General features: G+C 46.1%; 1 protein-coding gene across 6 annotated transcripts in view; it reads right to left on the minus strand.

The window, feature by feature from the left end:
- samd4a (sterile alpha motif domain containing 4A) overlaps window positions 1-25,375 on the minus strand; it is a 49,233-nt gene that overhangs the window by 16,442 nt on the left and 7,416 nt on the right. Inside the window, exons 3-6 of one of the 6 annotated variants that reach the window (XM_084009384.1) lie at window positions 7,525-8,121; window positions 3,720-4,007; window positions 1,363-1,466; window positions 312-398 (exon numbers count right to left, since the gene is read on the minus strand). In XM_084009384.1, the coding sequence (XP_083865510.1) occupies window positions 312-398; window positions 1,363-1,466; window positions 3,720-4,007; window positions 7,525-8,121 (1,076 nt within the window). Of the gene's footprint in view, window positions 1-311; window positions 399-1,356; window positions 1,467-3,719; window positions 4,008-7,524; window positions 8,122-25,375 lie in introns of all 6 variants that reach the window. The other 5 variants (XM_084009383.1, XM_084009382.1, XM_084009387.1 and 2 more) reach the window with 5 other exon arrangements.

The raw sequence follows: 25,375 nt of genomic DNA on the forward strand, positions 1-25,375 counted from the left end.
CAAGAAGTCCCTCCTGCGGTGTGCCCTTGAGCGCCATTGTCTTTCTTTGAAGGCTGAATGGAGACGCGAGGGGGGCGGATACGTTTAAATTCGGAGCCCAAAACTCTCCTTCCTGGATTAGGTGTTCCCTTAGCTGCCATCTCAGATACATAACACCGACTGAGAACGGCCACCCTCCTCACTCACACTCAGGGGGGAAAAGAGAGGTGGTTTACAACCTCAGAAAACCTCCACATTCAAATACTTCAAGGCAGGACTAGAAGTGTTGTGAGTGAAGATGAAGAGGAGGAGGAGAGGATGGGGTCACTGACCTTTTCCAAGCTGCGAAGTAGGTTCTGCCTCTCTTTGAGCTTCAGAATGCTGATGACGATCTTGTGTCTTGCTCCTTTAGTGACCTTCTGTGGGAAGAAAGAGTTGTGGGTCAAACGTCTGCTTGCTTCCCTCCGTGTGGACACCAAACAATGTTCCATCCAGCGTGACTGAAAGAACCACTATTCCTGCTTCCTGTTGTGCTGATTATCGCTTTCCCCTCAGGTAAACGTTGTTCTGTCTACACTTTTTTATGTACTTATGTACTGTTAGCGCTCCTAGCACCGTTAGCACTGTGAGCTGCAAGCTGCCGGCTCAGCCGTCGCCACGTTGAGAGCCAGAGAGGCAATAGGAATGCCTTCCAATCATTGCATTCAGCACACCTAATATACAATGCTTTTGTGAACAGTTAGATAATATAAATCACGCTTCACGATAAATAAAAGGCTTTAAATAGACTCAGCTATTGGTATCGGCTGATACTTATCCATAAAAACTGATCTAAAAGACTGATAGCTACTCTTTGAGATAGAGAGATGTGTCGGGTACAAACGGGGTGGAAAGGTTCCTTCAAATCCAGCCTGTTGGTTCTCGCAGAGGATCAACTCATCAACGTTGAGAGACCAACGTCTGAACTGAAACTGACCATCCCCATGTATTTCTATGTATTTCATAGCCGCACATCGAATCAATGGTCACACACCTTTAACGGAGGCCAGCTTGACTTGAGTGAAGCTGTGCTTTATGCGAGGGTCAGACAGAAGGAAGAGCACCTGGAGGAAGTACACAGCTTCCTGGTGAGCCGTGGTAATTTTAGCCGCATCCTCCGTTTCAGAATAAACTCCTCAACGTCTTTAAGTCCGAGTGCAGGACGAACGCTGTAACCATTTACTCCTGCTGGTCAATATGCTATCAAGGTGTTTTTATTTAGTAGTACTGAACGATGACGTGTTTCTGCCCCTCATGTACCAGAACTACACTCTACAAGTACACGATGTGTGTTGACTTGGATCTAACTCCCTCGTGTGTGTGTTTGTATATGTAAACCTGTGCCTCTAGCTGTTCTTCGGTCAGTGACATCATCTCGTCGTAGGTCATCGTGGAGAAGAGCGCCGCGTACTTATGGAGGCGGAGACTCTTCAGCCAAGCAGGAACATCTGGGGGGGGGGGAGAAGAAGAAGAAACTAATAATTAGAATTACCTTAAATTCTTACGTTATCACTGACGCAGACAACAAACATATCGCGTTTGTCTCTGTTGTGCAGACGTAGGAAATACAAATCAAATACATATTTGAATCAAAAAGACATGAATCATGTGTAAAACAGAATAATGATACACATCTTTGGATGTCATTCTGAAAAAGTCACTAAACCCCAGAGTTGTGGCGGAAGTGCCTTTTGTACCCTGGAAATGTTTAAAAAGCCTCCAGAAAACAACAACATGTGCAGGGTTGATGATCGGCTCAGTATGTGGTCCTACTAGAGTCCTACTATAGTGCCCAAAGACTTGGGGGACCTCTCTGGGTCTCGGGGCACGGGGGGACACGGGGACCTGAACCGGTGACCCTCCAGACTGTTGTATTCACATGTTCATGGTGTGTTCCCTTTGACACACTCTGAGAGCAAGCAGGTACTTTTACTTTGTGCAACCAGCAGCTTATGGACATGTCATTGTCCTTCCAGTAAAGTAACACAGACTTCAGCTGACTGTTGTTTTTTGCCATCGCTGGATAGTGGACATTGTGATTCAGAGTTAGTAATACCAGTCTTATCTGGCAGCAACACCTGGATAGGTGTCAACGGTGAAACAGACAAATGGCTGTTGCTTTCCTGTCTAGCTAGACGACAACATGAAACATCATATTAAGGAAAGGCAGAGGCGACCTTGTAAGGTGTAACTCGGGGTGAGTTGGCTGGGGTCGGCTGCTCTGACCTCGGTTTCCCCTGACTAACTGCTCTGACTGGATCGACGACTAGCTGAACGCCTGGGAGGCGTCACACAGCAGTAATACACGGTTCTGCACTGAACTGGCAGAGCTTCATACAAACAGCCGACTGCTCATTTAAGTTCCAGGTGGGTTCTAGGTATTCATTGATTTTTTTATGTAGAAACAAGCCTGTCAGTATCGGTCCCGCCCACAGCAAAAGGGGAAAACAATTCATCGCTCTGCATTGACTTGGTATTGTGTGAGGGTGCCTCTTCCAACAGAAGAAAAGCCTAAAAGCTGCTGTGTGGTGGGATGAACCTCCGACAGGATAAAGAACCAGAACTAACAGGACAGGATAACCCAACCGACAAGCTGAAGACAAGAAGACGAGAATCATCCAACGGGAAAACGTGCAGCAAGCATTTTGCCCAAATGTCAGTTTAAGGTTAACTATATTACACAACAGTATGCAGCTTGTGTTATAGTGGATACATCAGAGAGCTTTGTTTGTGGACTGCGGTTTTGAAGCCTCGAGTTCGGCATTTTGGCTGTCGCCATCTTGGATTTTTTGCAACCAGTGAAGGAGGTGACCATATTTGGACTCTGGAGGAGCAACAGGTGGATCCCATGAACACAAGCGGCCAGCGCAGCACCCTTACTGGATCTGGATCCACCATTCTGGTGTGAAGCCGCTAACAAAGTTAGCTTCTATAATTCAAGGTCAACTTTACAGCTAAGTGTTAAAGTCATCTTAGTAGCTAACTAGCATTGGTAGCGTGGTAGCGACCTGTCAATCAGCAGGTAGCTCCGCCCCCTAAAGCATCCCCTGCTTTCTGGTCTGGTGGACTCTAAATGGACCATCATGTACTAAATGAACATCATGCTGGATTGAAGAAGACTTGAAACTAGAGATTGAGACCATAAACTCATGTTTACAATGTTTACTGAGATAATACATCAAGAGAGAAGTAGGACCATTTTCTCATAGACTTCTATACAACCAGAGAGGAGTCGCCCCCTGGTGGCCAGCAGAGAGAATAACAGTTTACATTTACATTTTAAAATGTCCTAGAATGCTTTTGTACATTTGGATATTGACCAGTTTTGCAAATTAATGTCAGATGCCCTATGGTTTACAAATAAAATATGATGTAGGCTAATGGAACCATCAGCAGCAATAAACTGTAAATAATCATGTATATACTGTAAGTTTTTTATTCATGGGTTCATGGAGATTAAATGGAGAAAATGCCTTTTTATATCACATCCCCAGTAATATTATGCACCTATTTGACAATATGCAAAAAAAATACGAAACAAAGTAATTTCTTTGTATTTATTTTATATCAAAATCCAATAAAATTTTCTTCATGTAAAAAAATGAAGTGAATCAAATCATTTTAACGGTGTGTGTGAATACGTGAGTGGACTTCCCACTGAGCCGCCCTACGAAGGGAACTAGGTGGTCTTTCATACTCACCCCTCATGCCGCTGCCTTCATCATGGAAGGAACTGCGATGCAGACCTGAGCCTCCTCCTAGACCAGCCTCCTCCAGATGCTCACTGCCTCCGCTGCCCGAGGAGGCGATGCTGCTCTGGGGTGACAGAGGGGCGTGGTCTGGTGCTGGGCCTCTGGCGATACGGAGGTCCTCCTGGGACAACCAGACGTGGCCCAGGGGCTGGTTGCTGGGGCCGCTCATGGGAGGCGTGAGGGACACGGAGCGCTTCAGGGGGCTGTGCTGTTGACCGCCGCCTCCACTCGTCAGGACTGAAAGACAACAGCGAGGTAGGTTCAGGCTGTTAAGAGCTGAGAAAAAGAGAGAAGTCACACTGGAAAACCTGCTGCTTCACTTGAACAGCACTCACATGAAGCCGCTCTGATGTCTACGATAAGTAACTGATGACAGCAACGCTAAAGCACAGAGGCGAGACCGATATCCCATCTAAGCCCTGGACATCGCAGTGTATATCTGCCTCCATTCAAATTAGAGTAACGTTAATTACTTACTATGCTAAACCTTCACATCACAAGTGTGTTTGTGACATCAAACAATCACTAAACCCAGGCGGCAACCTGCAGGTCTAAAAAGTGAAGCCAATGCTGAAGTGCCTTAAAGTTGCTTTCTCTCTGCTGGCCATCTGGGGGCGACTCCTCTCTGAGTTTATGGTCTCAATCTCTAGTTTCAAGTCTTCTTCAATCCAGCATGATGTTCATTTAGTACATGATGGTCCATTTAGAGTCCACCAGACCAGAAAGCAGGGGATGCTTTAGGGGGCGGAGCTACCTGCTGATTGACAGGTCGCTACCAGTGCGTTGTCCCGTCTCAAAGTTGTCCATGTTTTTCTTCTTTGTTGATGAAGTAAACAACCTTTCGCGTCACTTCCAGTTGCAAAAAAAATAAGATGGCAACGAGGAAAATGCCGAGGCTTCAACTACAGTCACTGCTTATTTATATATATATATATAAAATACAGTCCAGAGTTAAATAGTTAGCCATCAAATGTGATGTGTTTTGGTACATAATATAAATCAAGTTTATCAAATCACATATTCAGTAAATATTTTCAATTCAGAAAAGAGGAAGCTTCACCACTGTGTACAGAACGATCAGCTCTATAGTAGAGTTCACGTTTGACAGCTGGAGACAGGAAGCTGAATCTGCCCGGCAGCAAACACACAAAACGCTCCTGTTATCTTGTTTAACTGCTGACATCCAGAACTTAATAAACCTCATCCCTCAAAACGCAGAGCTTCGACAGTCACTAAGCCATCTTCTCTCACATGTTTTCACTTGGTCTGGATGTAAATCCGCTCCCTCACTTGGTTGTTGATGTGAACCTTGAAGCTACGTCCCAAACAACACCTCACATATGAAACTGATGTTTTCAAATGATATTCTTCAGTACATATTCCGCGATTAAATAAACAAATTGCCACAAAACCTGTGTGATAAATCTTTCTTTCTCCACCTTCTTCTCTCGCCTCGTGTCTCTATTGACAACTGACACATCAGGATGAATTCATGAATCAAAGTAACCGTCACTCCTAAAAGCAGCTCAGACTTGTTTTTTCCTGCTGAAGGAGGTAAACAGAATGAAAAGGTGGAGAGCCAAAGAGCTTTTTGTGTCGCCACTCTGACGGGGAGGGGGGAGCTAGACTCTCTCCTCCTCCTCCTCCTCCTCCTCCTATACGCGGTCCTCTTACTGTCGGGCGCTATGTATAGGACTTCATGGGCCCCGTTTAAAATAGGTGCCCAGCTAACATTACAAGTTCCAGTCCCTAAATATTAGCCATTTTCCCTAAATACAGCCTCCCACAAAGGCTGCCTTACAAGGGAAAGGATGGGTGGTATGTGCTGCTGTGGCTTGGACTACGTATAGGTGGGAGGGGGGTGTCAACAGGATGTGGCATCAGTGGCACACAGGTTGACGTGTTGGGACAATTATACTCCTGTAATCACCGTCACCATCGGGGTGTTGACCAAACAGATCTTCCTCTGACTTTGAGCATCACTGAATATCCATCAACTGCAGCGTGATTCAACGTTCACTTTCAGTATCTGATAGAGCATCTGTACTAACCCTCTGGCAGCGGTACCTCCGGTTTATCAGCTCGTGAAATCCCTTTTGTGTGGGAATGAAGCTGCTCGGCAGTCAAAAACACAGGAGGATCTTTCTTGGAGCAGCGAGCGGAGCTTTAAATATGTCTTTTATTTATAAACCCTCAGCTGTTTCTTTCATCTCCCAGAAAAGAAAAAGAAAAAAAACACAGAGCCTTTGCATTCTTGTCTGGAAATATCCGGCTCTCACCATAGTTATGTTCAAATTCAACAGTGTGTGTTGTCTTCCAGCTCACACGGCCTCATGGTCGCTGTGTGGGCTGTTCAGATTGTAGTTAATGACTCGAGTCTATTCAGTGTGTTTTACTGTATAGAGTCTATTCAGTGTGTTTGGTCAGCTTGGTGAGTTTGGAGTGCACTTACAATGAAACCTGCAGTGAACTGAATTTAAATGTGTTGTATTTGTTGTGCGGTCAAAGGGCATAAAGATGTTTTTTATTACTACACAATTAAGCTCCAATCACAGCTGTTACCAACATAAATGGCTATGGTTGTAACTACAACAGAGAAGCTCAGATTAGGCTGATTGTGGGCGTCTCCGGGCCTCTTGCTTTGTATTTTCGGCGCCCACGTTACCAGATCAGAGCAGCCACGCCGCCTGCTTGAGCAGCCCGGCTCAGGTGTGGCTATGACATCATACCAGTACTACAGTTTCACAGTTTCCATGTCACGGACATGAAAGTTCATATTTAGTTTTTAACTCAATGCTACCTGTTTCTGTTTCAAAATAAAAGCTCCCTGGGGTCTTTCTGTGGACAGAATCCCTTAATTTGTTAACACAATGCTTTTATTCTGAAATATTTACAGCACAGCGTCGTGGAAAATGGGACGACTTGAACGCCTCCATAAAATAATAAGAGTAACGCTTATTGATCGTGGATTGTGATTATTATTGACAAACTTTTTCTCTAACATACATACTCTGCTAATGTTAGCTCCACAGGCTTTTACATTGAAACGAAAGGTTTTAGAAAACTTATATCTGCTTCCAATCTCTCCGGGTAACGAGTATCAATATTACATTAACCAGAACATTCTTAATGTAAAAAGTAAGAGCCTAAAGTCCGAATCCAAAGGTCCTCTCCCCCACAGAACCGATTCAAACGCCTATATTCAAATCTTCCTCCTCCTCCTGTCATGTGGTGATGTCACCAAGTAACTCATTAGCATAATATCTGCACAGCCACTAGTTAGTCCCGCCCACAAACAAAGCTACTCAGAGTGGACGTCTAGAGGAAGAGGGGATGAAGAACAAGAGCCTGGAATTCACTTCATCACTATTCCTCAGCTGAACAACTCCTGGTATCTGGTTCTGGTGAGGGGAGGTTGACCAATCACAGCAGACTGGGCTTTTTGGGAGGGAGGGTCAGGAGGTCAGGAGTGTTTCAAAGAGAGTCTGAGAAGAGCTGCTGCAGCACGGCCTTATGGGAAAGGTTTTTTAAGCATTAAAGTAAACATGTTCTAGTAGTAAGCTGAAATACAAACGCATCATAATTAGTTTTTGCATTTCTAAGATCGTTTTAGAGACAAGCACATGGAGGAAGAGAGAGGTGTATGACGAGCAACAAAAGTCCCAAGGCTGGACTCGAACCTGTGATGTTTTAAAGGGATCCTAAATGGGCTGAACACAGTACAAAGCACACAAGACGAGGGGACTTCACTTACTCGTGTTACCGCCTCCACCGGTTCCCACCGTGTTGATGGTTGCCGGCACAGAGGACGACGGGTAGAGAAGGAGGTGACCGTTCTCACAGCCCTGCTGCTGCTGGTGCCAGCCTCCGCCCAGCCCCGAATCCCTGGAGCTCTGCCACCCGTTCAGGCGGTCGTCCGAGCCGTAGCGCTGGTGGTGATGCAAGGAGTAGAGGTTCCCTGACGACGAGGTGTTCGTAGAGGAGGAGGAGCCCGACGAGGAGAGCGTGGATGGAGGCGTGGACTGGTGGTGGTGGTGGTGCGGCCCGGGAGGAGGAATCCTTTCCAGAGAGTCTCCCCGGGCGGCGGCCCTCTCCTCCAGGTGGTTGAGCCAGAGCGCCAGGGCGGAGCGGTCCTCCAGGGAGGTGGCGGGGTGGATGAGGGCGTAGGACAGGAGCTGGCGAGACTCCTCCAGGTGGCGGCCATGCTCGATGGTGTGGGCCAGGATGCGCGGCAGCAGGCGCATGTACTCGCCCTTGGCCTCGACGTTGCCGGGTTTGAGCAGCGGGAGGTGGGTGAGGACAAGCGAGATGACCCGCTCCTTGGACTCGCCTTGCCACTGGCTGATCACCCCTGTAGGACGAGATGAAACAACAATAAACGACTGATTTCACAGCGCTCCAAACAAGGTCAGAACATAATCTACGATTTCAGCTTCACGATATTCAAGGTGGCAACAGAGGGGAACGTAATTGATGGATGAACGGACGGATTAGTGAACACAAGTGTGGTTAAAAATAGAAGACACAACGATGATGTCATCCCAGTGCAGTGTCATCCTTCTATTCTGCCCTTTCTTTAAAACGGCCAGCTCTGTAGGCTGCTGATGGAGCTCTATACATAACCTGGAGGTCATAAAGCTCTATTGTTGCCGAGTCGGTGGCCCGCTAGGAGCCCATTCCTATCGTCTTGGACCAGGGCTATAGATACCAACCGGTCAGGGTGACAACTTTGGACAGGCACGCAAATAGAGGCAGGACGCAGGTCGGCTTCACTTCCTGCTCGGGAGATGTGTCCGCGTGAATCCGACCACCGCGGTAACCCTTAACCCCCGCGGCTCCCGTCTCTAAATCCGACATATGAGGTGAAACTAGAAAATACATCTGCTAGCCCGTCTGTCCAAAGATATCCCCAATGTCACAGTATACTTTGCGATGATGTACAGCTCTCGTGGCCGTGTCGAGTGGACAGCTGCAGCCCTGACCGGGCAGATGGATGGCCACAGACCCCCTAAAGCCCTCCAAACAGGACTCACATTCATGTCATCCCATGCAAAATGACCAGGATTGAGGGATTAAATCATTCGGGGTTTGAGCCGACTCACAGCAGGTGATGTTATTGAAAATAATTCAACAAATAATGCAATCACGTAATATATACTGTACATATTTTTGTATATATATTTATTTTTAAAAATGTGTATTTTTTAGATGAGGTCAAAGACAATTTCTTAGTTTGACTATACAAATGTTAAAAATATTTGATCAATCTCTTATATATTTATACCATCAAGAGTGTATTTATAACAATGAACCACAAAAACATACAGATTCAGGCGTATCGGACACTCCGACTCAATGTCCCCTCTCGTTTAAATCTTTGAGGCGAGCTGAAATGAACAATTTTAACCGTTTTTGATCACATCCCCATATATTTAACAATATATGCTGAAAAAAAAAAACCAAAAATGTATATCTTCGTATTTTTCTATCAAAATCCAATATATTTTCTCTCTGAAAAACTAAATATGACGCATGCTTACATCAGCTGTTACCAACCGATTCCAACCAATAACATGCATCAATCAATCAATCTGAAACGTCAGCTCTGGAGCTAGAGAAGTTTCTCCCAAGTAATCTCCTGACGTTATGGGAGGAATCAGTAATATGTCACGGTATGGAAGATAGAGGCTAGGGGAACTTTAACTTTCTACCAACAATAAACTTAAATGAAGTAAGACCAGGCTGTCCCGAAGCTCAGAAGACAATAAGAGGGGGCACAAGGAGGGAGGAGGTGAGGGAAGACTGGAGGTAGGACTGGTTTGAGAGGGAGTTTAAGAAAATAAACCTATGGAGGGAGGGAGGGAGGTGTGTGAGGGGAGCCAGGGAGTTACTCCCCTCGGCTCCACGGATGATGTAATCCCTCATTCCTCTGCATGAGGCAAGCCCTGCTCCATCCGAGAACAGGAATTGTTTCCATGATTAAAACCCGTTTACTTCCAAATGACTGGAAAACATTGAGATGTAACACGGAAACCCTGATAAATACTCCGAGAATGCTTACAGAAGCAGCGGTGCACTGCCAAGTTCATGACATCATCGGTTTACTGTGGAGAGTTTTTTTTTTAACTTTTTAAAACATTTCTTTGTCTCTTACTGAACAGAGACATAAACAGGCCTGACTAGACATTATTTGACTTTAACATAGTACTCTTACAGGATATTTGTTGGCGTAGCATATTCAAAGTATTAATACATGGCTTTTATGATTGATGTAAAATATTTCAGGTATTAGAAGATTACACAGCTGTCATTCTTCTCGGATATTCCCACAACATGCAAACACTTGTCTTCTTCTCCGGCATGAAGCACCGATACTAGCCGACATGAAAAAGCAATTAAAAGTTGCTCAATTCAAGCAGATTCCTGAAGACCTCTCTGCATTTCATCCATCGTAGATGGACAGAAGGTGACTTTTGTTCGCTCCTACTGCTTTCCAAAAACATCAAACATGTTTGATATTCAGGAGTTAAAATCTGGACGTCAGTACTTTTTTCGAGCGGGATCGCAAACCAGAGATACAAGCTGGAGCAGCTGGCGGGGTTTCCAAGCAACGAGCCCTCGAGGCCAACGTTAGCTAGCGTACTCTTGTTGACAGATATTACAACTGAGTAATAATCCCACTTCTACGCCTCGCTGAAGGATAGGCAACCCGTGTTGACTTTGTCTCCCCAACCATTCATCTCACTCAGGCTCCTTCGGCCTTCTGCTTTGTCTCACGGAGAAGAACTAAACAGGAAGTTGTAACACAGTTTTGTTTACATCTGCTTCCTCATGAGATCACATGAGAGGCATCAGGCGAGGTGGCGCGTTGCTCCATCTGGCAAGACAATCTTAATAACAGAGAGAAGATTCGCTTTATGTAGTCTGATCGCCTGTCCCTTTATCGAGGTACAAGGCAGTACCAGCTCTCCTAGAAACGAGCCTTCCGTGAGTAAATAGACCAGAAGGGCTGGACGAGGTGTGAAAATTCAACACCTAGAGGTCAGGAAGCTACTTCAGGCTCGTTGACCTCTTACTCCAAGGTGAGAAGGTCAAAGGGTCAGCTGGGGAGCAGTTCCTCTCACAGCGACAACACGCATCGTTGCCCACCCTTCAAAGAGGAGGGGTGGGAGGGTTGCAGTAGTTGAACCCGGGCACAGGTCAAAGGTCGACTGCTCAGAGAAACACTGGGCTACCTGTTACTCTCTCCGGTCTGGTCTGGATGTGTCAAACCAGCCAGCCCCGGGAAGATCAATGCTAAGAAATTACAAGAAGCACATTCACAACCAAATCATCCATTAAACGTTAACTGACCTTCATAAGATCGCAATGCAATACTATTAAAGTGCAGAATTCAGAGAAATAGTCAAACGTTGAGCCGATCAGGGGCTGCAGAAGACGCTTATAACCACAATCACCCAAAATCACTGCTGTTCCTGCTGATGTCATAGACATGGGTCCACCCTAAACAGAGAATAACTGTAGTGAATATGACATATTCACATATCAGTTAACTGGTGATGTCATCAGGCCCAGCAGCATTACTCATGAATCAACTTTCTGATTTTTAGGAACTAGCGAGTAAGAAATGTCAACGTTAGCACCAGTATTTATGCGTTTCAGCACAGAATAATGTAGTTTATGGCTTAAAAGACAGGTTTAGGTGTGTCTTGAGTGCCTCTTTAAATTCAAAGTGGACTGGCTGAGAAAGCTTGGTCGCTCCCACCCTGGGCCTCCAGGGGGGAACGAGCTAAGCTCATCCGACTGTAAAGAAAAGCAGGAGGAATGGGGAGGGGAGCGGTTAACCTGAGGTTACCGAGCCACCACGCCTCCTTTCACAGCGATACCAGCACCTCCTCCCCTCCCTCCTTTCTTTGTAGTTTCTGACTCAACTAGGAGAGTCTGAAAGGTGCTAAGTGTGTTGCTTTATGCCAGACAAAAAGACAGGGGCATGCTGGGAACTGGTGAATCACATCAGCCTCATTGGGAAGAAAATATGAAGAGTCTGACGTATGCAAACAGTAAAACCTCAGACACAGAGAGTCATTTGTTTGGTGGCTGACGCAGCGTGGCCCTGCTGCTGAACTCTGCAGCACCCTGGCCCTCTGCTCCGACACCCTCGCTCTGGCACCGAGACAAGGGTGCTGCTCTCAACACGGCCCCGCCTCCCCGGAGGATGACTCCTCCTCCTTCAGTCAACCTGGCCTCAAACCGCCCATCATTCCAATGGCCATTCACATGAAATTAAATCTTTGAAGGATGCTCTGTAGGTTCTGCTGTTGGTATTGATTAAATTAATTTCAACATGTCTGTGCAGGTCCTAATGTTAAATTTCCTCCATGAGGTAAAGCTCCAGTTAGCAAAAGGCAAAGCTAAGACCTCAAATCCATTTTTGAATGTTGAATATTTTAAAACATTTACAATCAATCATAGAAAACAATCAACTTTTCCTCAAAACTAACTAATCGGACACAACTGTATGTTGACAAGTCCAGAAAACATTTCATAAGGGTCCTCACAACTATTAATTAGAGTTGTAACAATTAGCTGATTAATCCATGAGGGGATGAACAGAACATTAATCTCCAACCAATTTGATAATCAATTAATTGTCGGATTTTTTTATTTATTTATTTTTATTCTTGGGGTTTCAGCGTTTCAAATGTGAATATTTTCTGGTTTCTTTCATCTTCTATGACAGTAAACTGAGTATTTTGGGGGATTTAATAGTTTGAGTCGACCAATCAAACCATTCAGAACGAGTATCGGGGCTGTTATCGGTACCCTGATCAATGGAGGAAGGAGAGTTTCTCTTGTATTTCACCGAATTCTTTGCAAATTTAACCAGTTGGCTCCTGTTTAATGTGACATTCTGACTGACTTCTGTTGTGATTCAACACTGCTTAAATAAACTGTGAACGAGAGTGAACTGGTTGCATTCAGCGCAGTGTTAAACAATTTCAGAGGGCATTCTGGGACATTAAAACCGGTAATGTGGGTACTCGGAAGAAAAGCCCGTCTCCACGAAATAAGAAGCAACATTGAACATGGATGCATACTTGGAAAAACCCCGGAGTAATGTAACCGGGTCAGTAAAATAACATCTATGTGGAAAAACAGACTTCTGGAGAGACTTAGTAGTATTCTCTATGAAATATCAAATAAAGATGTCAAATGAAATCAATAACAGCTGAAAAAAATACATGTGCAATTAATAATAGTGAGCAGTGACTTAAAATGTTTTTTTTCTGTTTTTGATCATTCTGGTTAGAAACTGGATTTGATGTCTTTATATTGGTTCGATTCTGTGGATTGATGTATGATTACTTGTTCCCTCTACTTATTGATTATGAATTCAGATGGATGTATCAGAAATGTCCACGTGTCTACTGAGGTCTGTGTGTGAGTTGAGGAAGAAGGAATTTCCTTTGAGCTGCTGTTTTTAAATCACAAGACTTCTGTGTTCACTGGAACAACAGAATCCTCTTTGAACTGCAGATTTGACTCCAGTTCTTGTGACGGTGGTGGATCAGTGCACGATTCAGATCACTGACAACGCTTTTTAATTCCAGCCGGAGGGGCGATGTTAAAATCTCATGTCACGATTAGACCCGGCCAAAATAATAGCAAAAAAGCTACTGGCATCATTTTACAAATATTTTTTATTTATATTTATTAATTTATATATTTTATTTATTTAAAGATGAGACATTTTGTGAACATATTGTTGAAATTGTGAAAAACATTAAAATAATCTGAAATATTCCCTACATAAAAAATGGATGTATAAATAAATAATCATTTGTATACTGTATTCAAAATCCTGCTCTATTTTTCCACTTTTCTACCATGATAGTGAGCTAGACAACTTCTTCAAATCACTTGTGACTATTATCCCGATTCACAAAACACTCAAAAGAAAGCCTTAAAAGCTAGGAAGAGTCCTACTAAAACTGCTGAAAAGCTCTGTAATTAATATAAATCACATCACATCTCCATGTAACATGAGCCCCGTTGCAAACAGAGTCAGGAGCCGGAGCGCAGCAGATGTTCAGCCGGTTTAACTTTGACCCTGAGCTGGAAACGGCGCGTCCTCTTCACAGGCGACGCCTCGATCACAAGACACAAGCGACAGCGGTGGAAACAACGTGATTGTTTTAGCTCATTTGTTACACGTCGGTTATGTGCAAACACAACCACACACACACACACTTGTGGAGACTGTTTGTTAGACACATGATTCCTCTTGTTCTAAATATAGATGGGTCAACAGCACACAAAGCCAGCACAAGGCAGCTAGCACAACAGATAAGACCATATTAGCGGTTAGCAAGGAGACACATTAACTCTCAGTCACACGAGACAATGACACCTGTGAGAGTGTGTGTGAGCGACAATGTGTGTGTGTGTGTGTGGTTAAAGTTGTGTATGTACACATGACCTCAACTCGCACCTGTAAAAAAATTCCATATCAGCACCTGTAAAGTTGCATAACCAGGTGTGTGTGTGTGTGTGGCTGAAAGATTAAAATAATAAAGCGTTGTGGTTTCTGAGTTGAAAGTGACGATGAGATCACATCTTGGTTAAGATGAAGCTATAACAGGTGTTACCAGCGTGGGTTAGGATTAAGGAAACCAAGCAAAGTCTCCATATGTGTCCTCTAAACCTCGTCTGCTGTTAGCAAAACAAACACGAGGCCGGCAAGTGTTGACTCATCGCCACGTCACGGCGTGGACGGCAATCTGAGAGAGAGACAGGGAGAGAGAGAGACACCTGACCGACAATAAACAGGAGGAGGCCTGAAGGGAGAGACAAGCGTCTGAGGAAGCATCTCCTGTTTTCTGCAAGGTAAAAATGAGTCTGGTGGCTTCATCTTTTTTGTCTGAAATACCTTTCACAGCAGCACATCGCTCTGTTTCTACAAACAGCCGTGAAGTCCACTTCAAAACATACAGACTACCCCTTTAAATTCCGGTTAGCGCCTGCCAAGGAGGCCAAGGCGAGGTAGCTGTGAAGCAGAGAGGGATGGAGAAACAGTTACACGGCGTCGACTCGCCTACAGCCCCCATAAAACAAGATGTCACGCTTAAAGACAAAGTCCCGCCTTGTATGGGGGAAGCACTTCCACAGTTCATACGACTGAGGAGGAGGCAGGGAGGGGGGAGAGTGTGTAGGGCCCAGGGTGGGGGGTTACTTGAGGAGAACAAAGTTAAGACAGACGCTGTCGTAGAGCGGTGGGAGGGGCTGGAAAAGGAAAAGTTCCCGCTCCTTCTTTCCGAGCAGATTCTCCACCTCAGCAGTGGGGAATGTGCTGGCATACCACAGAGGGCTGCCGCCGAAGAATGCAGTGATTCCTAACGGATCCACAGCAGAGCACACACTGGAAACTCACTGGGAACGCACTGGAAACGCACTGGAAACTCACTGGGAACACACTGGGAACACACTGGGAACACACTGGGAACACACTGGAAACACACTGGAAACACACACTGGGAACACACACTGGGAACACACACTGGGAACGCACTGGGAACTCACTGGGAACGCACTGGGAACACACTGGGAACACACTGGGAACACACTGGGAACACACTGGGAACACACACTGGGAACACACTGGGAACACACTGGGAACACACTGGGAACACACTGGAAACGCACTGGGAACGCACTGGGAACGCACTGGGAACGCACTGGGAACACACTGGAAACGCACTGGGAACGCACTGGGAACACACACTGGGAACACACACTGGGAACACACACTGGGAACACACACTGGGAACACACTGGGAACACACTGGAAACGCACTGGGAACGCACTGGGAACGCACTGGGAACACACTGGGAACACACTGGAAACACACTGGAAACGCACTGGTAACGCACTGGTAACGCACTGGTAACGCACTGGGAACACACTGGGAACACACTGGAAACACACTGGAAACACACTGGGAACACACTGGGAACACACTGGGAACACACTGGGAACACACACTGGAAACACACTGGAAACACACACTGGGAACACACACTGGGAACACACACTGGGAACACACACTGGGAACACACACTGGGAACACACTGGGAACACAGACTGGAAACACAGACTGGAAACACACACTGGAAACACACACTGGAAACACACTGGGAACACACTGGGAACAGACTGGGAACACACTGGAAACACACTGGAAACACACTGGGAACACACTGGAAACACACTGGAAACACACTGGAAACACACTGGGAACACACTGGAAACCCACTGGAAACCCACTGGAAACACATTGGAAACACACACTGGAAACACACACTGGGAACACACTGGGAACACACTGGGAACACACTGGAAACACACTGGAAACACACACTGGAAACACACACTGGAAACACACACTGGAAACACACTGGAAACACGCTGGAAACACACTGGAAACACACTGGAAACACACACTGGAAACACACACTGGAAACACACACTGGAAACACACTGGGAACACACTGGGAACACACTGGGAACACACTGGAAACACACACTGGAAACACACACTGGAAACACACACTGGAAACACACTGGGAACACACTGGGAACACACTGGAAACACACTGGAAACACACTGGAAACACACACTGGAAACACACACTGGAAACACACTGGAAACACACTGGAAACACACTGGGAACACACTGGAAACACACTGGGAACACACTGGAAACACACTGGAAACACACTGGAAACACACTGGAAACACACTGGGAACACACTGGAAACACACTGGAAACACACACTGGGAACACACTGGAAACACACACTGGGAACACACACTGGGAACACACTGGAAACACACTGGAAACACACACTGGGAACACACACTGGGAACACACTGGAAACACACTGGAAACACACTGGAAACACACTGGAAACACACTGGAAACACACTGGCCCAGCCCCGGTTTGAGTAAAAACACGTCTTTTCAGAAACACATTTATATTTATTTATATTGTTTACTCGTTAAGTCCATGCAAGGATCTACTCATGGAATAGAATAACAACTCTGTACGAGGATAGAGAGGACGAGACGTGGGACGATAAAAACATCAAACGTTCCGGTCGTAATAGTTTGAGATTCATGATCCTGATAATCATCAAAATATGCCAAAAACATGCTCAGATCAAATCAAATCAAATAAAAATAAGATTATCATAAATCATTTATAAAGGATAAATGTATCTGGCTCATAAGATCAATTTATTGTGAGTGTGTTTGTTTATCGTATTCCGATATAAAATCCTGTATGAATGAAGCAGAATATTCCTATAGATTTGGAAATGATGACTTCTGTTTTTTCATTCCATTTCGTCCTTTGGACTGAGATAATAACGCTGTGTTAGAGAGACAGAGAGAGGGCAACAGAAGGACTCCTCCATGCAATGTTCCTGTAAATTATTAATAATAATAAGTATGATGTTAATGTTATGATTGAAGCTTCAAACTGTTCATTACAGCCCTAGTTATTAGTTACAACTATTTACAGCCAGAGTGGGAGTGTGTGTGTGCTGCTGAGCAACTATGACAGAGCATAATATAATAACAACAATAATAACAATAGTAATAATGTGAATAATAATATTAATAGTACATAATGGAGAAAACAAGCCAAATATTGTTATGGAAATTGGCAAAGACCATGACTGATCCCAAAGATCATCGTCTATCAGAACAACCCCAGATAAGAGGGAACTAATATGAAGTTGTGAACACAGGAATAAAAAGGAGGGGAAAAAACAGAATTGAGAGACTATTATTGTGTGAAACCAAAATGTTACGGACAAAAGTGAAACAAAGAAATACAACTAAATGAAAAGAACAATTGGCTGCAAGACCAAAGAAAGCAAAACAAAACATGAAGTCAGAATAAAAAGCAAACAAGCAAAAGAAAGAAGCCGTACACTAGAAATGTGTAGAAAAGAAACAAAAACAGACTAAAGAGAGAAGGACGAGGAGAGAGTGGGGAGAAGACTGTTTATAGCTACAGAGAAAGAGGTGTGGTGCACAGAATATATGATGGAAGTGATCTAATGCTACATGCTGCATCGCCCCACCCATCCAGAGACCCAGAGATGGGGGAGGGGGGGAGGGAGGGGGGAGAGAGGAGGGGGAGAGAGAGTCCATGTCTCGACAAGAAGTGCAGGCAGGATCCCACAGGCCCCAACGCAAGCTTTAGGGCCATGTACATATGAACACACACACACACACACACACACACACACACACACACACACACACACACACACACACACACACACACACACACACACACACACACACACACACACACACACACACACACACACACACACAGGGATGAAGGGGGGGGGGAGGGAGAGAGAGAGAGAGAGAGAGAGAGAGAGAGAGAGAGAGAGAATTGCCAAATAAACAAGATGGGAGGGGGTTAAAATAGACAGAAAAGCAGAGAGAAAACGGAAAGAGAGGAAAAAAGAAAAGGCAGAGGGGGGAAGTCAGTGTTGTGGGATCAGCCTGACCTTGGCCTTAGCCTGACCTACTGACACACAACTGACTGGAGGAGGAGGAGGAGGAGGAGGAGGAGGAGGAGGAGGAGGAGGAAGGCTATAAACTTATATCCAGTCTAGTTTCAAAGTAATCCCCAAGTCAACTTCACCCATTTCCCATGAAAACCAGTAAGTGATATGGGACATGTCTAATGGCTGGTGTAATATGGATACAGGTGCAGCTGGTAGATGTCTCTGGCTCACTTTTTTCCTGGATGAACCATGTTTCAATCAAAACCATGCCGAAGCCAGAGAGTAAAAACATCTTTTCCAAGAAGAAAACCATCAAATATGGTGACGTCTGAACCAGAGCTGAGAGAGAAACTAACCTGTCCGTCTAAATAATCTGTGTGTCGGCTGTCAGATGAAGCTGATCGAGAGGAGGCACGCAGTCAAAGCTGACAGGAAGCCATGCAGCAGGTGAGTTACACCTCTCACACGACTGGAAATACACCCGTTTCATGTTTACATGCAAGAGGAACCTGGTTACTGCCAGAGAGATCAGGTGAATGAAAACAAATCTGGTTTCCATCGAATCCAACGAGACTTCTTCAATCTATTCTAAAAACACATCTTTGTTGATTATCTAGGCCAACCCGAGCAAACACAACACTCAGATAGTGTTTCTGAAAACAAAACATGCAACAACCGGATATTGTTATCCCGTTAACGGTTTGATTTCAACGTTTAAAACTTGCCAACTTGTCTGGATGGTTTGGACAGGAGAGGATCCTGCAGGAAATCAGATACGAAGGATAAACACAGAAAACTGTAAACAAAGGTTAAAAGTGGAGACTGGACCAGGACCTCACTACCTCAGGAAGTACTGTAGTAAACAGGTTCATGGCCTCTCCTGGGCCCAGATCACTCCAGTGGCCTTTTTTTCTGAATGAAATCAGTGAAAAAGATGAATGGGAGTCTCCGGGACGTTTCAACAAACAGAGAGAGAGATTCCTGTGACCCACAATACAACACAGGAACTCCTTTTCACGTCATCATCACAGCCAATTTACAGCACGTTGTATTAAAGCACGACCCGCATCTGGTTCTCACATTGTGTGTGTCGGAGTACAGGCGGTGTGTAACGGAGGGGTGCTTATTTATTTATACTGTGTAATGTTTTAAACAGTGGCCAAGATGGATGCGTGTGATTATACTGCTACGGTGGGAAGCACCTGCTCGAGGATGAGTGTGTGTGTGTGTGTGTGTGTGTGTGTGTGTGTGCGCGTGTGTGTGTGTGTGTGTGTGTGTGTGTGTGTGTGCGCGTGTGTGTGCGCGTGTGTGTGTGTGTGTGTGTCTCCCGTCCACAGGAAAAGGAAAAGCATCATCATCGTGATCTTGGGGGCTTCTGTTCACGCCAGCATGCAGCTTTATTGGCTTCATCGGAGTAAAAGAGCTCTTCACACTGTCTTGACAGACTTCCACGTCCAGTCTGGACCTGGTTCAACCCGGGTCTGCCAAATCCAGTTAGTATCATTAGATGTAAAATGTGCTGCTGGGTTTGTCCTGCACATTGAAGAATTTGGCCGTCGTGTTTTATGAATCCCATCTTCATGAAAATCATACATAGTTCACGTGGACTTCACTGCTCTCACACAACTGGTAAAACTCCTCATCTGTCAATAGGTTGCGTCTAACAGAGGGAGGAGGAAGATTATACTTTTTTTCCCTACAAAAAGGTCAAATATCATAACTCGTTTGGGTTTAATTTTGTTATAATAAAACGATGACGTTTCTGTCCTGCAGGCTACTTGTTCTTTAACTTGTACATTCTAGGTGAGAGAAGCGTGGGGTCGTCCCATCTTTTCTCCCAGCAGTGGGGGAGGTTTCCTCGTAGGCCACGGCTGCCGTTTGAATGGAGAACAATTCTTTGCTATCCTTTTCTCCGACGCCCCCTCCCCACTTCCTGTCGAGTCTTTCATCAACATCCCCTCTTCTCCCCTGCTGCCGTGGTCACTGCTGGTTCGGGGGGTCTGGGAGGAAGCCCCATGATTTGCAGTCTACCTGTTGAAGTGTGTCGGGAGGCTGTGGCAGTCGCAGCTATGCTGGGAATGTGAGCCGCCGCTCTGCCAGGCCTGGACCGGAGAAGCCCACAACTCTATTTAAGGAAATGGCAGCCAGGGGCCCATCGGCCGCTCAGCCTGCCTCTCTCCGTTGCTCTGTCTCTCTCCCTGCCTCAAAGCCCCCCCCCCCTTCCTTCCTTTTTACAAGAATGATAATTATTTTCCTTTGTGGAGGAAAGGTTTATTTCCGTACCTGCTGGGAAGAAGGAGAACACACGCACCGAGAGAAAAATGTGTGCAGCGGCGTATCGGCGGTGAGGGGTTTGGGGAGATTGTTTCCGGTACATGTGTGACCGAACAGGGATGTCTCTTAGTAAAGTATTTAACGGCTGTGGTCTGCAAACAACAACAACAACAACAAGGCCAGTTAAAGGGTTGTTTAAAAGAAAGTGAAAGTTTCTGTCTGCCAACTGCTGGGGTTTAATGGTTGAACACACAGAGGAAGGATCATGCAGCACGCTCCCGGCCTTCAGACCACATAAAAACAACTGGAATATTGGAATACGCCGATATCGACAAGCCGACCACAAAGACTGAACGTCACATCCTACATGTAGACTAACAACAACAACAACGCTTCACAGAGATCGCTTCATCAGACATCTCAACCTCTGCTGCTCCTCACTGCCCATTTATGTTCTGCAATAAACAAGTATTTAAAAAGCAATATTATACCTAATAATAATGCTTATTTATAGTCAACTGAAATCTGGACAAATTAAGTAATTTGCAAAAATAAAAAGGCAATAATAATAATGACATGTCTACAGCTGTAAACCCTCCAGATATAATTCCATTGGTTTTCTGTCTGAATGCTGTTGGAATGGCTTGGACATATTACACTCCGACATGACAGATTAAAAGACAGAACTTGGAGCCTCGACATTTTACTCAACATGCTGAATGCTGGTGCAAATCTAATCAGCTCTATCAGAATCCCCTTTTAGGTACCGGCCTTCCAAACCTGCCGTGTACGAGTCAACCAACACATAAAGCACTTCACAAACTGGTTTGACCGCACCAGTACGTCTGCTGTCTGCAGCCCAGTCAGTCTCTCTCACACACACCGGTCACTCCTGCAGTGTGTGAGTGTGTGTAAGAGTGTGTGTGTGTCTCACTGCAGCTTGTCATGTGGAATGTGGAGTGTGGCTCTGCGAGTGTGAGACAGGCGTGTTTACCCAGCATCCTCGGCTGTCCACAGCCTGAGGGATATCGCTTCAGCATCCGGGTGTAACGCTGCACGAGGAGACACCGCGCGCACACACACACACACACACACACACACACACACACACACACACACACACACACACACACACACACACACACACACACACACACACACACACACACACACACACACACACACACACACACACACACACACACACACACACACACACACAGACCCATTGAGAAAAACCCACGTCAGCACGGCGACTGCCCGAGGAGTCTACGCTCGCTGGAGTCGATCGGTGGAGAAAGAAGCCGGCCGAAGGGTTTACGTCCCACAACGTTCTTCTCCGACTGGTCAGACTACCACTGTGGGAACCGTCACAAAACTAGATAAAAAAGTGAGCAGAAAACCCAGCCAGTGAGCCAAACATTCATCTCTGATAGCATAAAGCTGGTTTTCAATATCTCACGTGTTGATATACGTACGTTATGTCCTTTGTGCCGGTCAAACATGACAGAATAGCACCGACTGCCTCACAATGGGCAAAGAAAAACCCAGACCGGATTCTGTTTTTGTGCAAAGACGTCCAACAATTGTGTGTAAACTGACTGCGGTCACATATTCTGCAATGACCACATAAAAAGCCCATAAAGCATGTAAGCAGTTTGGAGCGTCATGTTTTTGTATCCACGTCTGGTTTGAGCTCGTCAGCAACTGTGAGCAAAGAGTATCAACGTCAGCAGAGGAACGGGCTTAGCTAGGTTTAAATTAAATAGGATTACTGTAAATACTGGATTAATTGATACGACGTACAGACGTGCAATAATCACAGAATACTGCATAAAGGATGCATATTGTTTATTACACTCATTCAGTCAAATGCCTTTCAAGAACATTTTGATTTTGTTTTTTAAAATTATCTTATGAATTCTAGAGTTTAGGCTTGGTGACCTTTGAGCACCAAATTCTAATCATCTCATCCTCGAGTGCAAGTTTTCTGTTCTGAGTTTTAAGACCGGATCTAGAAAACCCTCACCAGATAATCAGGGCCGGACTGACCGAGGTCCCAGACCAGATCTCCCCTCCGATTGATTCATATCGGAGTCTAACAATACCAACAAGTCACCACCCAAAATGTACTTATCCTCACTAACAGTGATGTTTGTGAGAAGTGATTGATAAGTTCCTCACCGACGCCAGAACTCGAGCACCTTGGCGAGGTCTGGGAGCAGCAAATGGCAAAACTCAGCTTCCTGGAGGACTCATACGGTCCAGATGAGGTCATTTCCACCCACCCGGGGGATTCAAAGACTCCTGTTGTATGGCCGTCACGGCAACCGTTGCCATGGGGGCTCTCTCACCGGGGCCCAGTTGTGCTGATGTCACCCTGCTGCTTCTCTCCACTGTCCACGTCCATTCATGTGAGGCAGAGTCCCACATTAACAGCAAAACTAAAAATACCCCAAAATGACCCCTGATGGCCTTTTCACATTATTATGTGATCAAGGAGTTGGTGTTAGATGATGTTGATCCAACACAGATGTATTAGTAATAGATTCATATTCTTATATTCACCCTTATCTCTGATAGTCAGCTTAATTAATACATTAGGTAACGCAGCTCAGCTTTAAGATTTGACATTTACAAAGTGTAAGGGAGGGTGTGTTCCAACTATCGGGGGATCACACTTCTCAGCCTCCCCGGGAAAGTCTATTCCAGGGTGCTGGAGAGGAGAATTAGGCCGATAGTCGAACCTCGGATTCAGGAGGAACAATGCGGTTTTCGTCCTGGCCGTGGAACACTGGACCAGCTCTATACCCTCCGCAGGGTGCTTGAGGGTTCATGGGAGTTTGCCCAACCAGTCCACATGTGTTTTGTGGACTTGGAGAAGGCATTCGACCGTGTCCCTCGTGGCATTCTGTGGGAGGTACTTCGGGAGTACGGGGTCGGGGGCCCTCTGCTAAGGGCTGTTCGGTCCCTGTATGACCGGAGCAGGAGCTTGGTTCGCATTGCCGGCAGTAAGTCAGACCTGTTCCAGGTGCATGTTGGACTCCGGCAGGGCTGCCCTTTGTCACCGGTCCTGTTCATTATTTTTATGGACAGGATTTCTAGGCGCAGCCGTGGGCCGGAGGGGATCTGGTTCGGGAGCCACTGGATTTCATCCCTGCTTTTTGCGGACGATGTGGTCTTGTTGGCTCCTTCGAGCCAGGACCTCCAGCATGTCCTGGGGCGGTTTGCAGCCGAGTGTGAAGCAGCCGGGATGAGGATTAGCACCTCCAAATCTGAGGCCATGGTTCTCGACCGGAAAAAGGTGGCTTGCTCCCTCCAGGTCGGGGGGGAGTTCCTGCCTCAAGTGGAGGAGTTTAAGTATCTTGGGGTCTTGTTCACGAGTGAGGGAAGGATGGAACGCGAGATTGACAGGCGGATCGGTGCAGCGGCTGCAGTAATGCGGTCGCTGTATCGGTCCGTCGTGGTAAAGAGAGAGCTAAGCCGAAAGGCGAAGCTCTCGGTTTACCGGTCAATCTACGTTCCTACCCTCACCTATGGTCATGAACTTTGGGTCATGACCGAAAGAATAAGATCCCGGATACAAGCGGCCGAAATGAGCTTCCTCCGCAGGGTGGCGGGGCGCTCCCTTAGAGATAGGGTGAGGAGCTCCGTCACACGGGGGGAGCTCGGAGTAGAGCCGCTGCTCCTCCACATCGAGAGGAGCCAGTTGAGGTGGCTCGGGCATCTGCATCGGATGCCCCCTGGACGCCTCCCTCGGGAGGTGTTCCAGGCATGCCCCACCGGGAGGAGACCCCGAGGAAGACCCAGGACACGCTGGAGTGACTATGTCACCCGGCTGGCCTGGGAACGCCTTGGGGTCCTCCCGGAGGAGCTAGGGGAAGTGTCCGGGGAGAGGGAAGTCTGGGCGTCCCTGCTCAGGCAGCTGCCCCCGCGACCCGGTACTGGATAAGCGGAAGAAAATGGATGGATGGACAAAGTGTAAAATGTTCCCTTGTCATCGACATGGCTAGCGAGGTCTTATTGCATGAACTGTGGGAATCATTGAGGTCAGAGGTCAGCAGTTGTCGGCTGCAGGATGTCCACTTCAGATGCACGGATGGCTAGATTATTAGATTAGTAACTGGGTGCCAGAGTGTGCAGGCTCAGGGGCCGGCACCTCCTCGTTCCCCCGGCTTGAACTGGTGGTATTTTGTGTGTGCCGCCTTGTCGGGACCGGACGGCTCCTGAGCTCAAACACCCTCGTACACAAGCAGCGTACTGTGTAGCCGAGCCAGCTGGTGGGAAGGAGAGGGGCTATATGGGGAAACATTATACGCCTGTATGTCTGGTCTGATCAGGACCAGACTGACCGGTCATCTAGAGACTGGTATCCCTCACCTGTTCACACCCTCGGTACACACACACACACACACACACACACACACACACACACACACACACACACACACACACACACACACACACACACACACACACACACACACACACACACACACACACACACACACACACACGTTATTAATAGAGGATGTAAATGAAGAGGTGTTTTCAACATAACGATATATATTTGTAGTCAGGCTTGAACTAAATAATAATTATTATAACTTGCTCTCCAACTATCATAACTCACTAAAGGGGTCCAACAAAGCGTTTAGTGTTGGTCAGCTTTCATAATAAATAATAAACTTGTAATCCACCGTGTTCAGTCTGTACTCTGTCCATCTTAAAACACTT

Source organism: Eutrigla gurnardus (assembly GCF_963514095.1).
Source record: "Eutrigla gurnardus genome assembly, chromosome: 1".
NCBI lineage: Eukaryota > Metazoa > Chordata > Actinopteri > Perciformes > Triglidae > Eutrigla > Eutrigla gurnardus.